Raw genomic sequence first — 19430 nt, forward strand, 5'->3', positions numbered from 1 at the left:
ATTTCACCTGGAAAAGATTCTGCAAAGAAGATTCCAAGTACTTAGACTGTCTGTACGATGCTGGACAATTGAAGAATCTCCCTTGGAGTAAAGGAGTTACTCCCCTGCACTAGCAGGCACCTAAGCACATCCGACCAGCTTGCTCCTCCCAAGATCCTGAGGACTCTGAAGATTTGAGCAACACAGGAGGTGGGTTACCGAAGGTCTCTGAGGTTGCTCTACCCTCTCAGCAATTCTGAGGCCAGTATCCCTTATGGGGACTATGTGACCCAAACCCCTGTGCACAGCATACATTTGCAGTTGCATACGCTTGTTGGTGATTCCAGAGCTTGTATATTGGACTCCGTGTAGTCCTAACCCCAAGCTGTATTTTCTCCAAAGAATCAGGCCTCCTCACACTGAGTACTCCGTGGGCTGATATTTTGCAAACTTGCTTGAGGTCTACTTGTGATCCCTGCTTCATTGGCCTGTGGGTCCTGGCAAGGGTCACCTTTTTTCAAGCATGGGCGAATTTTGCGGATCTGCAGTCCAAAAATTCAAGCGAAATCACAAAAAAACTGCAAATTTGCAGATTTTCCCGCCAAATCGTGGATTTTTTTGCGATTTGCACCATACTTAAATGGAGTACTTTCTACTGGATAATCAGTAAGTGCTACCTCGTTGGGTAAATGTATAGTGCTTTTCCTACACTGCAGCTGGTAAAGGGTCAGATGATTTGTCCCCAGTGACCATGTGTGCCTGTAAGTTTGCCACCGCCCCAAAAGGCGCTGAGGTCCCTTGAGTGAGCTGTCCATTATAGTTGGATATGGGCGGGAAAAACGTTTGATATTGCTAGTGTGAGGTGCGGAGCTTCTATGCGTGTGCACATGCCTCTTGTGTAAAGGGTTAAAGAGCGAGCAGGGCAGCAGGTGAGGATAAAGCAGCCTCCGGGCCACAGGAACTACAAGGGGATCCTGCACGAGAAACTCATAGATGCAAAGACCTCCCTCGAGTATTACAGCTAATTTCCAACAGCAGATATGGGGTTAAAGCACACTTGCCCAGCCTTGACCGTGCTTACTAATGTTTTGGGCTGATTAAAAACGTTACTGAATTTGAAATTCAACTCGGGCACCAGCTATATCTGTAAGTGCTTCCTGTTGAGGTTTAATTTTTGTGACAGGAGCCTTGTGCCAGAATGAACCCTGCCCTGCATAGTTATCCACGAAGATGCCACCGTTTTGTGCAATACCTCCAATCAACTGGAGTACTGGCTTATCAGTAAGTGCTACCTCGTTGTGTAAATATATAGTGCTTTTACTACACTGCAGCTGCGTAAAGGGCCAGATGATTTGTCCCCAGTGACCATGTGTGCCTGTAAGTTTGCCACTGTGCCAAAAGGCACTGAGGTCCCTTGAGTGAGTCGTCCATCATAGTTGGGAAAGGGTGGGAAAAACGTTTGATACTGCTAGTGTGTGGTGCGGGGCTTCTATGCGTGTGAACATGCCTCTTGTGTAAAGGGTTAGAGAGCGAGCAGGGCAGCAGGTGAGGAGAAAGCAGCCTCCTGGCCACAGGAATTATAATGGGATTTCGCTCAAGAAACTCATGGCTGCAAAGACCTCCCTCGAGTATTACAACTAATTTTCGACGCCAGATATGGGGTTAGAGCACACTTGCCCAGCCTCGACCTTGCTCACTAATGTTTTGGGCTGATTAAAAAAGTTATTGAATTTAAACTTCAACTCGGACACCAGCTATATCTGTAAGTGCTTCCTGTTGATGTTTAATTTTTGTGACAGGAGCCTCGTGCCAGGATGAATTCTGCCCTGCATAGTTATCCACGAAGATGCCACCGTTTTGTGCAATACCTTCACTCAACTGGAGTACTGGCTAATCAGTAAGTGCTACCTTGTTGTGTAAATGTATAGTGCTTTTCCTACACTGCAGCTTTGTAAAGGGACAGAAGATTTGTCTCCACTGACCATGTGTGCCTGTAAGTTTGCCACCGTGCCAAAAGGCGCCGAGGTCCCTTGAGTGAGCTATCCATCATAGTTAGGAAAGGGCGCGAAAAACGTTTGATAATGCTAGTGTGTGGTGCGGGGCTTCTATGCTTGTACACATGCCTTTTGTGTAAAGGGTCAGAGAGCGAGCAGGGCAGCAGGTGAGGAGAAAGCAGCCTCCTGGCCACAGGAACTACAAGGGGATCACGCTCGAGAAACTCATGGATGTAACGACCTCCCTCAAGTATTACAGCTAATTTCCGACGGCAGGGATAGGGTTAAAGCACACTTGCCCAGCCTCGACCATGCTCACTAATGTTTTGGGCTGATTAAAACGTTACTGAATTTGAGCTTCAACTTGGGCACCTGCTTTATTTACCTGTAAGTGCTTCCTGTTGAGGTTTAATTTTTGTGACATGAGCCTCGTGCCATACTTGTAACTATTCTCTGACCCTGCTTCGAGTTCAAGTAGGAAATGAGGCGCCGCTCAGGAAGCACTTACAGCGTTACAGCAGGTGCCCAAGTTGAAGTTAATTTCTTTGTAACCATTTTGTAAATGGTTACAAAGAAATTAGCTTCAACTTGGGCACCTGCTGTAACCCTGTAAGTGCTTCCTGGAATTAATTTGTCCCGCTCGTGAATTCGTGGATTTTTCTGAAATTGCAGAAATTCCACAAATTCTGCGAGTGGAATGAATTTTTGGCCCATACTTACTTTTTTGTTCTTGTGCTTTCCTGGTTGCTCCAGATGTGCCCTGACTCTTCATTGCTTTGAGAGTCCCTGGATACTGCTGGTCCACACCGTAAGCTGTTTGTTCTTCCTGCGTTGCTTGCATTTGCCAAAGCTTATTGGTGCTCCAGCCAGACATCGACCCCTCAGCAATCGTTATCCTTCATGGGTCATCTCACCTCCAGCTTCTGGTTGTCCTAGACATCTCCGGATCCTCGTGGCTGCAGAGTCAAGCAACCCCTCATTGCTCCTGAAGCATCCTACATCTGTGGGCATTCGACTGAGCCCCTGGTCACCTGCAGGACCTAGACTCTCTCCCCTCTGCTTTCAGGTTCCTTCCTTCCAGAATCTAGGCTTGGATTCAACCGGACACTTTTCACCTTTAGGGCAGCAGTACTTCTTCGCAGTACGCCATTGAAAACACAGAGGTTTCTCACACCACTTGAACCCTTTGCACCCGGCACCTTTGGGATAGGTGCTCGGATACCTTGTTATCCACAGGTGGGTTGGCTCTAGAACCTCTTATGTTCCAAAGGGTTTGCTTGAAGTCCTTCTAGAAGTGTCCTTAAACTGTAAGTTTGCAACCCCAACTTTCCTATAGAGTTGTATGGAGCACGCTGTTGTGTTTCCTCACTGCCCCCGTCTTCCATGGACTCCCTGTGTCACTACCTTGGGTGGTTCCTTGGGGTCCCAACACTATGTCTATTCAGGTTGTGATTGTTATACCATATTTTAGTATATGGATCGGTCTCTCCCTGGAGCACGCTGTTTATTATGCTACTTACGACTGTTCTATTGATCCAGTATTGTGTGCCTTGTGTTCTATCCTCGTGTAGAAGATAGTAGAGAGTGCTACAATAATAAATACATATTATTATGTAACTATTGTGTCGTTATCCTTTCATTTAGTCATTCAGGAGATGATATTCAGGTAAAACAAGCTGCTTTACATTCCTTCAAGATTAAGCCTGAAGGCTGCTCTCCACAGCTACCACTAGATTAGCTTTGTAAAGGTTATCTCAGACCTCATACATCATAACGGTCGTTTGAACTGGTGCAAGGTGCCGACTTTAAATATTGGGCATCAAATAGCGAGCCAATTTCTCACACTGGCGAAGTCAGCATCAACCAAGAGTCGCAAATCTATTTAGGATTCGGCCTCAGCTTTGACATCAGTCAACAGAACTTGGATGCTGATTATCTACAACATCAGCAGTGGGGCATTGAAGGGCACATTTCCCCCGATTTATTCCACAAAGAGTCTGCCCCTAGTTCTAAAACAACCCTTCCAACGCAGGAATCATTTAGAGTCTGGAAGGACATTGATTATGAGATTTTTAGAAGGTCATTGATTAAAACATGTCCCGTTATATCGGAAGACCCTAATACAGCTGTGGATCAGTACTGCACCTGGTTGGACAATGCGGTGGAAGCTCATGTCCCGTTCAAAACCATCTCAAAAAACAGGAAGGTGCCCTCAGCCCCGTGGTTCTCAGAAGCCTTAAGAAGGCAAAAGCAGGTTTGTAGGAACCACGAAAGAAAGTGGCGAAAGACTTATGATAGCGAAAACAAATCCATATATAAAGAAACACTAGCTGTCTATAAAAGAATGATTCAGGAAGAAAAAAAGAGATACTTTGAGGATCAAATTGAAACTTCAAAAAAATCAACAAGACAATTGTATGAGGTGGTAAAATCATTGGCTGGAAAATCTGAAGATCTGGGTCCTCCTCTTTCGCAGGAATTTTGCGATGCCCTGACTAACTTTTTCTTTTCTAAAGTACACGATATTTACGCTGAGTTCTCAGTAACGACAACCTCTATCAAATTGAAATGTACTTCTTTATGTAAACCCCTTGCCTGTTCATTTTCCCAATTTAAAGAGATAAAGGAGGAGGAAACAGCTGATATCATCAGGCTTATAAAAACAGGCTCAGCCCTAGACCCATGCCCCCCCAAAATCTTTCCCCAGTAATTGATCTAATTAGTGAAGTTACAACACAAGTCTTTAATGAGATGTTTAAATCAGGGGTTTTTCTGGACAGATTAAAGAACACCTTACAGACCCATTGCTAGCCTGCCGTTCTTAGCTAAAGTAGCTGAGAAAGCAATGAATAAACAACTGTCCAAATATATTGAACAAAACATCTTACTTGACAATTCTCAATTTGTGTTTCGTAAAATGCATGGGACCGAGACTGCACTCATCAAGGCCGCTGACGACATTAGGACCATCAGGGACCAAGGAGGGACAGCAGTACTGGTCCTGTTGGATTTATCCGCGGCCTTCGACACGGTCAATCATTCCATCTTGATTGACCGTGTCGAAGAACTGGGCATCCATTCCATGGCTAGGGCCCTGCTCGCCTCTTTTTTGTCAGGCAGATCACAGGCAGTAACACTAGGACCCTTTAAATCTGTGGATCTTGCTCTTCCATGTTGTGTTCCTCAAGGCTCATCCCTAAGTCCGACACTTTTTAATATCTATGTGTCGGACTTAGCCAGGGTTATTAAAAACTACCGGATGGGCCTCACCACATATGCCGATGACACCCAGTTGGTGCTTGCCATCAAGAATGATGGAGAAGAGGTGGCAGCTCGATTTCAGGAAGGCATGTTGGCAATCAAGGAGTGGATGGCTGGAAACTGCTTACGACTCAACTCTGAGAAGACCGAGGTAATATTCTTCGGAAAATTATTTCCTTTGTGGTCTTCCGTCTGGTGGCCTCCGTCACTAGGAACCTTACCAAACCCGGCTCATAAGGTTAGAAATTTAGGGATAATCTTTGACGAAAAGCTGAATTTCACCAACCATGCTAATCAGATAGCATCGGCTGCCTTCCATAAACTTAGACTCCTCAGGAAAATCTTACCATTTCTTCCAGATAATGCGAGGAAAATGGTGGTCAGTTCCTTGCATTATCATCATTGGATCACTGCAACGGTTTATTTGTGAAGGTTCAATCTAAGGTGGAGGCCAAACTACACCTCATTCAAAATGCAGCAGCAAGGCTGCTGTCAGGCACCCCTAAATTTAAATCTGTTAAGCATGTAATAAGGAGCTACCACTGGCTAACAATAAGAAATCGGATTAAATTTAAAACTTCATGCCTCACCTTTAAAGCACTACATGGTCTTGGCCCGGTGTTTCTCAGACAGAAGCTTACCCTATATCAACCCAATAGATCACGTAGATCCGAACATCTGCACCAACTAACAGTGTCACGGACTAGGACGGTCACTTGGGGCGATAGATGTTTTACAAACACTGCGGCCAAACTCTGGAACACTCTGCCGATGGCGATAATATTTACATCATCACTGTTGCAATTTATAAAGTTGCTGAAGACTTGGTTGTTTGACCAATGATTTCCTTTCTCACTATACCACTTTTGAACCCTGACAATGTTCTTATTGAGACAAGAAGTTGAGTTACAGCGCCAAGACACCTACGGGTATACGCCGCGCTTTACAAATCGTAAAAATAAATAAATAAATAAACATGTTTAAGCAAGACAGCAGAGCCAAATCCTGCTGTGGATGGGACACTACATGAAGTTTTAGTTGCAATACAGCAAAACACAGGGGGAACGGCACCTGGTGCAGATGGCATATCCATCAATCAATCAATCAATCAAGAATTTGTAGAGCACACTACTTACCCGTGAGGATCTCAAGGTGCTGGGCAAAAAAGGGTGGGGGGTGCTACTGGTTGAACAGCCAGGTCTTGAGTAGCCTCCTGAAGGTCGGCAGATCATGGGTCTGTCGTAGGCACAGTGGGAGTGTGTTCCAGGTCTTGGCGGCGAGGTGGGAGAAGGATCTGCCGCCGGTGGTTGTTCTTCGGATGTTAGGGACAGTGGTGATGGTGAGGTCGGCGGAACGGAGCTGGAGGTTGGGGATGTAGAAGAGTCGTCTGTTGAGGTAGGCTGGGCTGGTCTTGTGGAGTGCCTTGTGTGCGTGGCGGAGGAGCTTGAAGGAAATCCTCTTGTTGACGGGGAGCCATTGCAGCTTTCTCAGGTGGGGGGTGATGTGGCTGTGTCATGGTACGTTGAGGATCAGGCGTGTAGAGGCGTTTTGAATGTGTTGCAGTCGTTTGATGAGCTTGGCAGGGGCTCCCGCGTAGAGGGCGTTTCCATAGTCGAGTCTGCTACTGACGAGGGCCTGGGTAACTGTTCTTCTTGTATCTGTCCGGATCCACCTGTAGATCTTGCGGAGCAGGAGGAGGAGACTGAGTTGACTTGCTTGGTTATGGAGAGTGTTGAGTCGAGGATGACTCCCAGGTTGCGTGCGTGGTCGGTGGGTGTCCGGCTGCTCCCAGTGCCATAGGTCACCAGGAGTCGTCCCAGGCTGAAGGGTTGGAGCCGAGGATGAGGACCTCCGTCTTGTCCGTTTTCAGCTTCAGTCGGCTGATCTTCATCCAGTCGGCAACAGCCTTTATTCCTTCGTGGAGGTTGGATTTGGCGGTGAGGGGTCCTTAGTTAGGGAGAGGATCAGTTGGGTGTCGTCGGCGTAGGAGATTATTTTGAGGTTGTGCTGTTGGGCGACTGCGAGCGGGGCCATATAGATGTTGAACAGTGTCGGGCTGAGGGATGATCCGCAGATGATCTTGGTGGCTTCGGATTGGAATGGGGGGAAACAGATGCTCTGGGTTCTGCCGGAGAGGAAGGAGGTGGTCCATTCCAGGGCCTAGTCTCTGATCCCTGCGTCGTGGAGGCGTGTGCGTAGTGTGCGGTGGCAGACGGTGTTGAAGGCAGCACAGAAGTCCAGGAGGATGAGGGCCATCAACCAAATAAAGTGTGACACCAGTTTATGGGTGCTCCCAGTGACTCATAATATTTTCAATAATTTAAATTGTGCGTCCTCACCAGACTCATCAACAATCGACATCGGGTGCGCTACGGAGCCAGACTGGCAAGCTTGGTGGCCCATTAACATGTTCCCTCCGTCTTGCTCATCCCAAATTGCTAAGAACCTGGGGGTCAAGATGGACAAGGGTCTGACGCTGAGATCCCAGATCCTTGGTGTGATGGGCACATGCTTCGGCCTCCTTAAGATGCTGCGGAGGTTCTTACCTCTTCTGTCTGAGGAACATAGGAAGCTGACTGTGCAGGCTCTGATCGGCTCTAGGTTAGATTATTCCAACGTCCTCTACCTGGGCCTGCCAGAGTATCTGCTGCAGCGGCTCCAAGTTGTGCAGAACGCGGCAGCGAGGGCCATTTTTGGCCTTAACAGGCGAGCCAGTACTGCTGGCCTGTTGCAGACTTTACATTGGCTGCCCATCCGTAAACGGATTATTTTCAAGGCATTAACTTTGGCCTACAAAGCTCTTCATGCGGTGGGAGCGAAGTACCTCCAAAGGAGACTTGCCTTTTACCATCCGGCTCGCTCTCTCAGGTCAGAATCTCTGTTCCTGGCGGCTGTGCCGCGAGTGAAGAGAGCCCGCATTGGAGGCCGCTCCTTCGGACTGCTGGTGCCACAGTTGTGGAACACCTTGCCGCTAACACTCCGGGGAGCCACCAGCCTACTTGCATTTAGGAAAGGCCTCAAAACCTGACTGTTTACCCTTTAGGCTGTTTTGCTGTGCTCTCTGTTTTTTCTGCCTTTCACCTTGTTTTTATTACTGTGTTGTGTTATTCTGCTGTAGGTCTCCTTATTTAAAGCGCCGGGACACTCTTTTTGAGTAGCCGTGCGCTATACAAAAATAAATATAACATAACATAACATAACATAACATAACACAACAATAGTACCAATATTCAAGGACGCTCAATCTTCACCCAGTTGCTAGCAGCCAATTTCCATCATAGACATACTAGCCAAAATATTTGGAAGGGTCCTATATAATAAGATTACTGAGTGGGTGGAAGACAATAAGATTTTTTGATCTATGTCAATACGGCTTTCGAAAACACATTGGAACACAGGAGCAGTACCTGAACTTAGCTTAATTCTGGGTAACTGTACCATGGCAAAATGCAACATCATGTGTATAGTGTTCATGGACCTCACCTTGGCCATTGACTGTGTGAATTGGTCAAGGCTATGGCAAATTGTATTGGAGGTGGGCATGGATTTAGAACTTGTAAATATTTTTAGATTCAAACACACAAATACACGGGCTAGAGTGAGGTTCGGACAGAGTGGAGAACTTAAAGGGAGATCCATATTGAGTGAGGGGTGCAACAGGGTGCATGCTGGTTCCTTTGCTGCTCATCATGTACATAAATAAGCTTGGCACCAATTTAACAACATTTACATCAGATGCTCCATTGGTGCTTGGCAAGCCATGCCCAGTTTTGTTATATGTAGTTAATGCGGTGTTATTAGCACGCATACCCAGAGCTTTGCGTTTATCGGTCCACTCTTTTGTGGAATTATTGGACACACTTGACCTGTTGACTATTTTTTCCAAATCTTTTGTCTTGGCTTGTGGCCCCAAGAGTATCCCATCAACATCTATATTGGTAGGAACAAAAAGCCTCTCCACCTCTAACGCAGTCTCTTATTTGGGGGTGGGTTTCAGTGCATTTGCTCTTATGTTACAAATGTATTCCACACAATGTGTAACGGTCACTAGGTGGGATGGATATGCTCAGACGCTGGTCCCTTGCTTACTGTACCACTGGATTCAAGCTAGCCTGGCTGATGGAGGATGACATAGCCTGAAACGGGTCCCAGGACACTTGTTTCCGGTCCAGGGAGAACCTGCCTTGGCAGTTCGGCCTGGATTGTTCCCATTAGGCACAGTGTCAAGAGTGATTTGCATATGTCTGTGTCCAAACTGGGGTGGCGTAGTGGGCAATAGAATGATGGATTTAACCCAGGTCTCTTGACTAGGGGAGGATGTTTGAATCATTCAGCATTCCGTCCATCATTTGTTGCAGTTACACTTTTTGCCCTAAGTTGGCAGGGTATGCCCAGACGTGGGTCCCTTGCTCAATTTGCCACTGGATTCAAGCTTGCCTGGCAGATGAAGGGTGTTACCTAAAAACCTGACTTGGCAGTTCGGCCTGGTCGTTTTCCATGAGGCACAGGGTCAAGATGATTTGCATATAGCTGGGCCTGAACTGAGGTGGCGAAGTGAGCTAAAGAATGATGATGGATTCAGCCCATGATCTGTGACTGGTGGTGAGTTTCTGAAAGGTTTCAGCACTCTATCTATCATCTCCTTGTGTTTGGTTTGTTGGGGACTATCGTGTCAAAAAAGGTAACGCTGTGCTGAAAAGAATGCTTTTGAGATGGATTATTCTCTGCTTAAAATCCTGCTATGGTTTGGCCAAGAAGGACTCTCTAGACTAGATCAGTGAGCATCCTGTAGGAGAGTAGGGTCTTCTTCCTATGGTTACCCCCACTTTTTGCTGTGCTTCACTGGTTTTTCAACTTTAGTATGGCTGTGGACCTGCTAATCAGACCCACAGCCTAGCTGTTCTCTCTTTAAATTGATACCATGTACTTTAGGTACATACCAGATTGGGTACTGGGTCACACTTGTGAGTCCCTGTATAGTGTACCATAGGTACCCAGGGCATAGGTGCACCCAAGGCCTACCAGGGGCTGCAGCATGTATTGTTCCACCCCTGGTTGGGCCTCCAGACTGACACGTCAGGTCTGCATTTGTAGCCTGGGTAGGCTGGTGTAATCACCCCTTACTTAGATATAGTATACCTATATCTATATACACATTTACATCATTCATGACATGGTCAGTGACATAACTGATGACATCTCAAATTATATCACTGATGACATCACTGATGACATCTCATTTGACATCACTGATGACATCACTGACGACATCATCCAGTGACTGTGTATCTGTAAAGTTTAAATATCTTTTACATATTGAAGAAAGAGTGGATGTATAAGTGTCTGGATGAAGGATTTAGTAGGTGCGTGACTGACTGTATGAGTGAGTGATTAAATGTGTCTTACTAAATGCATGAGTTAGTGACTAAACTGTCTGAATGTGTGCATCAGTATGTCTGTTGTTGTGTAAGCTGCTGCATGTGTTGATCAGTAGCTATATGAGTGGCTCTATGGGTAAGCATGGGCGGAAAATCCGTTTCGCTCGCGGATTTTGCGGATTTTCGGTAAATTCGCAATCCGCGAGATTCACGAATCTCCCGCAAAATCCGCAAATCCGCGAGCAGCGGATTTTATGGCTTGCTCGCACTGTTCGCGTGAGTTCGCGGCTTCCCAGTACAACTTCGCGCCCCGCGAATAAGTGCTAAATTGCAGAAATACGATCTTAGCAAAACTGAAACTACTTACCAGGTTCAAAAGTTCAGGCTCATCATTAGTAGCCATTTCCTGTAGTGCTTCCTGAGGGGCCCCTCCAGAGTTCAGTTGCCTACTTGCAACTATTATGTGACCCTGCTCTGAACCTCAGTATAGTTACACATATGCCACAAAGGTCCTGAATTACAGCTAAGGGAGACAAGCAGGAGCCAGGCTGGAAGTTCAAATCCATTAATTAGCCCCTAATTCATTATTGTCAGTTGGGGCAGGGCAGGTGTTGTAACTAATTTTGCAACAATGAAAGCACTTAGCAAGTGCAAAAGATCACTAATCAGGAAGCACTAAGGAAGCAGGTGCCAGCTAAAAAAATATTCTGTGACACATTAATCAGCCCCAAATTAATTCAGGTCACTTGAGGCAGGGAAGGTGTGCTTTGCTTTGCCACAATAATGTACACTGACTGGACAACCAGAGGGTGCTGTGATGAAACAGAGGGTGACATGGGTGGGCCAGAGGGTGGCATGAGTAGTCAGAGAGTGGCAGTGGTGACAGAGAGTGGCAGTGATGAAGAAGAGTGTCCCAAACAGGCTGGACACGTAGAAACAACAAGTTCGCAAAACTTGCGACCCGACAGGTAAGTTCGCGTTTGTGAAATTGTACAAAACCCTCGCGAACTGGCAGAAACCCGCGCGAACACAAAAAAAAATCCGCAAATTCGCGAGAATTCGCGGATTTTGCGAATTACGAGTTCGCAAATCCGCAAAATTCGCGAACGCGAGATTCGCAAAATTCGCCCATGCTTATCTATGGGTTATTGATTGGTTGCCCAAGTATTTGAATGGGAGACTGAGTGTGTGTGTGTGTGGGTGGCTGAGAGGTGTGTGACTTTGTGCATAGATGTGTGAGCAGTTGATTCACTAGGTGTATGAGTTCAAGAGTGCATGTTGAAACAGCTATATGGGCGGTTGACTGTGTGCATGGGTGTGTTGGTGAGTGAATGGATATCGCAGTACTACATGTCCAAGTAAGTACATATGTAAAACACAGTGCATGTGAGAGTTGGCATATGTAAATGGCTATACATGAGAGCCAGTGAATGTGCGAGTGGCTGTATGGATCATTGTGTACTTGTATCAGTGATTTTATAATTAAGTAAGTATGTGTTAGTATATGTTTGAATAAGTAAGGTGTTGTGTGTATAACTGTATAGTTGAGGAAATGGAAGTGTGGTTGATTCTTTGCATGACTGACTAGGTGTGTGAGTAACTCCATGGATGAGTGGCAGTGTGTGAGCGTCTGTATAGGTTTATGAGTGCATATGATAGTGTTGTATTGATGAGTGACTGTATGTATGAGTGATTCTATGGGTGCATGAGTGAATGTGTGTGTAGACCTACGAATCAGTGAGTGCGTATGTAGTCACTGGTATTGGTGTGTCAATGGTTTCAAGAATGGTAGTCTGTATTTAACAGTGGGTGTATCAAAGGTTATATTAGAGTGTGAGGAGGTGCATCGTATTATCACATGAATTATATCATCAGTGATGTGATCAGTGATGTCAAATAGGATGTCATCAGTAATGTAAGTGGCAGAAAATGTAATCCACATCAAGTTCAATGAATTAAGATATATTCATTTTCACACATCCCAATGCATTTCGGGCGGAGCCCATCGTCAGGGGATTACTCTACAACAAAAGCAAAAGACCAAACTGTAATGGCATGAATATACAGTAATACAACAAATAATATAGTGGACGAGTTAAAAAAGCATCTGGGAGAAACAAAGGAGAAAAACGAGGTGAAGCCCCGGATCGGGGATGGCTAAAGCTACCACATGATATAGTGAAGAATACCGTGCGAGGTTCAAAGGAAAGAACTTAGAATGCAGATGAAAAACTGAACCCGTGCTCAGAAAATAAATGTGTTCGTGAGCTAGTACTCAAAAAAGAAACAGTGCGTGAACCGCCGTGCATACCAAAGTCAGAACCAGGGTAATCATGCGAGTAAAGGCAGTGGTGGGGTCCCGGGTAGGGTACTTACATGTGTGAAAACTACGCAGGGACTCCGCGGAGCTCTGTGACGATCAACAGCGGGGTGGTGGGAAACCAGACTAAAAAAGCGGAAAACCAGTGCTAAACAACAAGGAAGGACTGAGCAGCCAAAGAAGATGGTATAGAGACTCAGTGAAAGGTGTGGTGTAGGAAAGAAGGGTCCCAGTAGAGCTTTATACATTTGCTTGCATTTATTATAGAAAAATCGAATGTAGTAACATACAATGTCAGTCAATCACAATGCATGATCCATATCATTTGGTCAATAAAAGTGCCCCAAGAAAGGAAAGGGGAGTGGGATAGCGTGAGGCTGTGAAGGAGAAGGACAGTGAAGGAATAAAGTTCGTGACAACTTATATATTGCAATATTAATTTAAAATGCAATACAGTTTCATGGCTTCAGATCCCTGAGCCGAAAAAATTGGGGATTATAACATATCCCAAAGGTTTGAACTATTTCTGTTGACACCGAAGAGTTCAGAATAATGGGGGAGTGTCAACTGAACAGGACATAGAAGTAGCCGTCGACGTTTCGACCCCACGCTACACTTGTAGGCGTTTGTCTAGCCTTATATCGGGGTCTTCATCAGGACAGGGTAGTCAGCAAGGGAGCACTACAATATCTAGGAATATAAAACAATAAGGTGTAAAGCGCCGACAGTCAATGTCAAAGTTACCGTGGTGAGCGGTAAACACATTACTAACACTGTTACCATGGCCATTTGCGGGCAAAAGATTGCAGTTACTATGATCAATACCTTTTAAATAACACGCACAAGAAAAAATCAAAACTGAAATACACATTTCTAACAATTCTGTACAACCCGCGATGGGTATCTAGTTTTTAAAAAATATTATCTGGCGTATACAGGATAACGCACATAAACACAACAATCCTGACTCGGCCAGGGGAAACCAATTAGTCCAATGCGAAATAGTGACCCCTTAGGATCACACAGCCCATCCTGTTTGGGGTGCTATGTCTGAAGTGACGTTTGAGCATAATTAGGTCAGGCCAAGAATGTATCCAGTGAGGGAGGCATGGAGGACTCAGATTATTAGCAAGGTTAAATAGAACACAGAGAAACATACCTGCTCAGTTCGAGCAAGTGGCAGGATTATGTCCTCATTATTCACGTCGGATAATCAGGCTGAATCTGTGGGCAAGACGACGAGTATTAATAGACTGAGCGGCATTACTCAGATGAAATTCGACATTATGTGGGGAATGGGGCTTACCTATATAATCACCCAAGGTTAGGAGTATCCAGCTCCTATACCATCTCTCCGTGACGGCGGTGCGTCACTAAGGTTCGCTTCCGATGCGCCGCGTCTCTAGATAGTAAACCAGGAGAGGGAAGTTTAAGACCAACTCACCAGTATAATGGCTAAAGCCAGGGAGAGAGAATTGAATCTCACCTTGTATTACAATTTCACGGAATTTCAAAATGATGCCTTTCGCGGTTTTGCAGCAGATGAGCGTGGCTCGTTGTAGGGGTTTAAATCACGTAACATAAACCCACTGGATCTGTGGGCGGGTAAATGAGTGTCAATGAATCGAACATCCATGCTAGATATATAGTAAGAGATCTTCACCCTCGTGTCTGAGAGGTGCATCTCTCCACGAGTGTGTAATTTGTACTCTACTGAACTTATACTGGTTCTAATGACACTCGAACACGTATTCATTGCACAGCAATGAATGTAGAATTGGTAATTCTTAACATCCTACCTTTCACACAATTACTATATTACTTCATTATATGCAACCCAATATAAGAAAAGATCTTCACCCTATAAGTCAGACAGTGTTGCACCCAATGTAATCCTATGTTAGATATATAGTAAGAGATCTTCACCCTCGTGTCTGAGAGGTGCATCTCTCCACGAGTGTGTAATCTGTACTCTACTGAATTTACACTGGTTCTAATGACACTCGAACACGTATTCATTGCACAGTAATGAATGTAGAATTGGTAATTCCTAACAGCCTACCATTCACATAATTACTTCACTATATGCTACCCAATATAGGAAGAGATTTTCACCCTCGTGTCTGAGAGGTGCATCAATTCAATTACCTGAAGAACGCACAATTTGTACTGATGCCATCTACATCTGTAGACTTACTGCACTGTGATCTCTCTTAATAATGTGACCCCTTCCAGTCATTCTTTAATGATTAGGCCGGGTTCACAACCATGACATAGTGTAATTAATATCTATCTCGGCTACTCGTAAATTATATGGACATATCGCGGCTGTTGCCGTCACCCCTATGTGCGTCAGGTTGCCATTCGCAACGCTCAGGACTCAGTGTCCTTCTTCTGTTTTCCCGAACAGTCCCTGGAGCTTCATGTTGCTATTAACAACGCTCCCGATTCATTGTCCTCCCTTTATCTTTAAAACCCTCCCCACAGGCCACGCCCACTCGCTTGCATTCAGCAACCGCGGGAAGGCTGCAATTGAGAGCTCCGTGACCGTTTTACAAAGGTAAGATTAATCCCCCTCTCCCTAGACGTTCTCCAACCTACCAACTCCAATGAGCAGGTCATAACTTACCCCCCTTTTCCCCGATTGCTTCATAGATGCGGCACATTTGAAGCGATCGTTATGACGCTCCGCCGAGTTTTGGGATAAGGACACTCCGACCCTCATGGGTTATATAGGTAAGCCCTATTCCCATATGATGTTGTGAATTTACGTCTATATGGATGTTCGATTCATTGACACTCATTTACCCGCCCACAGATCCAGTGGGTTTATGTTACGTGATTTAAACCCCTACAACGAGCCACGCTCATCTGCTGCAAAACCGCGAAAGGCATAAGTTTGAAATTCCGTGAATTGTAATACAAGGTGAGATTCAATTCTCTCTCCCTGGCTTTAGCCATTATACTGGTGAGTTGGTCTTAAACTTCCCTCTCCTGGTTTACTATCTAGAGACGCGGCACATCGGAAGCGATCCTTAGTGACGCACCGCCGTCACGGAGAGATGGTATAGGAGCTGGATACTCCTAACCTTGGGTGATTATATAGGTAAGCCCCATTCCCCACATAATGTCGAATTTCATCTGAGTAATGCCGCTCAGTCTATTAATACTCGTCGTCTTGCCCACAGATTCAGCCTGATTATCCGACGTGAATAATGAGGACATAATCCTGCCACTTGCTCGAACTGAGCAGGTATGTTTCTCTGTGTTCTATTTAACCTTGCTAATAATCTGAGTCCTCCATGCCTCCCTCACTGGATACATTCTTGGCCTGACCTAATTATGCTCAAACGTCACTTCAGACATAGCACCCCAAACAGGATGGGCTGTGTGATCCTAAGGGGTCACTATTTCGCATTGGACTAATTGGTTTCCCCTGGCCGAGTCAGGATTGTTGTGTTTATGTGCGTTATCCTGTATACGCCAGATAATATTTTTTAAAAACTAGATACCCATCGCGGGTTGTACAGAATTGTTAGAAATGTGTATTTCAGTTTTGATTTTTTCTTGTGCGTGTTATTTAAAAGGTATTGATCATAGTAACTGCAATCTTTTGCCCGCAAATGGCCATGGTAACAGTGTTAGTAATGTGTTTACCGCTCACCACGGTAACTTTGACATTGACTGACTGCGCTTTACACCTTATTGTTTTATATTCCTAGATATTGTAGTGCTCCCTTGCTGACTACCCTGTCCTGATGAAGACCCCGATGTAAGGCTAGACAAACGCCTACAAGTGTAGCGTGGGGTCGAAACGTCGACGGCTACTTCTATGTCCTGTTCAGTTGACACTCCCCCATTATTCTGAACTCTTCGGTGTCAACAGAAATAGTTCAAACCTTTGGGATATGTTATAATCCCCAATTTTTTCGGCTCAGGGATCTGAAGCCATGAAACTGTATTGCATTTTAAATTAATATTGCAATATATAAGTTGTCACGAACTTTATTCCTTCACTGTCCTTCTCCTTCACAGCATTACGCTATCCCACTCCCCTTTCCTTTCTTGGGGCACTTTTATTGACCAAATGATATGGATCATGCATTGTGATTGACTGACATTGTATGTTACTACATTCGATTTTTCTATAATAAATGCAAGCAAATGTATAAAGCTCTACTGGGACCCTTCTTTCCTACACCATATAGCACCCAGGTCCCATGTGGATTCCTTGGGTAGAACCCCCCTCTTAGATCAGTGAAAGGTGTGAGCGCCATCTTGGAAGGTGCAGGACATTAGTGAAGGCTGATAGAATACGAAACAAAGTAAAAGAAATTAAAGAACACAACATGCTGTGCATGAGGTACAAGGTTATAAATAACAGAGAAACTCAATACGGCCATTTAGTCCGAAGGGGACCATCGTGGAAAGGTAACGGATCCAAAAGTTCTCGCGTTTAAGTAGATGGTTCTTGTTATTCGGGGTAATCGGAACTTGTTCCAATATCTGGTATTTGAGTTGAGCCACTGTGTGTCTATTTTCCATAAAGTGGGTGGCAACAGTAGACTTTAAGTTCTGAGTACGGATGTTGCAAAAGTCTATCTACATCTACTTAAACGCGAGAACTTTTGGATCCGTTACCTTTCCACGATGGTCTCTGTTATTTATAACCTTGTACCTCATGCACAGCATGTTGTGTTCTTTAATTTCTTTTACTTTGTTTCGTATTCTATCAGCCTTCACTAATGTCCTGCACCTTCCAAGATGGCGCTCACACCTTTCACTGAGTCTCTATACCATCTTCTATGGCTGCTCAGTCCTTCCTTGTTGTTTAGCACTGGTTTTCCGCTTTTTTAGTCTGGTTTCCCACCACCCCGCTGTTGATCGTCACGGAACTCCGCGGAGTCCCTGCGTAGTTTTCACACGTGTAAGTACCCTACCCGGGACCCCACCACTGCCTTTACTCGCATGTTTACCCTGGTTCTGACTTTGGTATGCACCGCGGTTCACGCACTGTTTCTTTTTTGAGTACTAGCTCACGAACACATTTATTTTCTGAGCACGGGTTCAGTTTTTCATCTGCATTCTAAGTTCTTTCCTTTGAACCTCGCACGGTATTCTTCACTATATCATGTGGTAGCTTTAGCCATCCCCGTTCCGGGGCTTCACCTCGTTTTTCTCCTTTGTTTCTCCCAGATGCTTTTTTAACTCGCCCACTATATTATTTGTTGTATTACTGTATATTCATGCCATTACAGTTTGGTCTTTTGCTTTTGTTGTAGTGTAATCCCCTGACGATGGGCTCCGCCCGAAATGCATTGGGATGTGTGAAAATGAATATATCTTAATTCATTGAACTTTATGTGGATTACATTTTCTGCCACTTGCTTCAAAAAGAGATACATGCTCAAATAAAAATGGAAAGCTGGATATTTCCAATTTGAACAAAAACTACTGACTACTTTATGCTTATTGAATCAGACCATCCGGTCAATTTCAAGTTGTGCTCAGGGGCGTTCTCCTCCTAGGCGGGGGAGCTTCTTCCTAGTTACTCACTTTACACTGCCTGGCCAGACAGTGTTCTCCCCGAGTAGCACACTACAATTCATTACAATCCTACTACACCGAGTATATTTGCTGTGCGAGATCCTACTCCTCTTACATGTCATCAGTAATGTCATCAGTCCTGTCATTTGAGAAGTCATCAGTGATGTCATCAGTGATGTCACTGACCATGTCATGAATGATGTAATATGTGACATCATCAGCAGTGGATTGTGGGTGCACGAAATATAGTTAGTACAACTAATTATGTAGGAGCAATTTCAATGGTTTTTTACATGCTAATTCCTAACTATATAAGGCCTGAAACCTATGGTTTTTTAAGTGAATTTGCAAGGTTTTTAGAATGCTAATTTCTAACTATATAAGGCCTGAAACCTATGGTTTTTTTAAGTGAATTTGCAAGGTTTTTTAAATGCTAATTCCTAACTATATAAGGCCTGAAACCTATGGTTTTTTGAGTGAATTTGCAAGGTTTTTTAAATGCTAATTCCTAACTATATAAGGCTTGAAAACTATGGTTTTTTCAGTGAATTTGCAAGGTTTTTTAAATGCTAATTCCTAACTATATCAGGCGTGAAACTTATATTTTTTTCAATAAATTTCAAAGGTTTTGTAAATGCTAATTCTATTAGCGGATAATGTTTATATATGTTATTATCCTTCTGGGACCACCTGAGCAGCCATCTTGTTTTTCAGGAGAAGTGAGGCACAAGAGAGCACAAAACAAGAGTGGAAAACGCGAAAGGGGGGCAGGGTTGAGACCCCCTGACCCCCTAGCCCTTCTCAAGGGGTCCCAGAAGGACCACCAAGTGCAAAAAATATATATATTTTTTTTTAAATTACGGGGTGTCCTTTTGGGACCCCCTGAGAAGGGCTAGAGGGTTGGGGGGTCTCTACCCTGCCCCCTTTTCGTGTTTTCCACTCATGTTTTGG

At 44.7% G+C, this 19430-nt stretch overlaps 1 protein-coding gene across 1 annotated transcript in view; it reads right to left on the reverse strand.

The window, feature by feature from the left end:
* Positions 1–383: 383 nt before the first annotated feature.
* The window catches only part of LOC147741910 (uncharacterized), a 42454-nt gene continuing 23407 nt past the window's right edge, over positions 384–19430 (reverse strand). Inside the window, exon 4 of the mRNA XM_086925053.1 lies at positions 384–521. Within this exon, the coding sequence (XP_086781179.1) occupies positions 384–521 (138 nt within the window). The remainder of the gene's footprint in view (positions 522–19430) is intronic.

This window comes from Lissotriton vulgaris, chromosome 1_1 (genome assembly GCF_964263255.1).
Source record: "Lissotriton vulgaris chromosome 1_1, aLisVul1.2, whole genome shotgun sequence".
NCBI lineage: Eukaryota > Metazoa > Chordata > Amphibia > Caudata > Salamandridae > Lissotriton > Lissotriton vulgaris.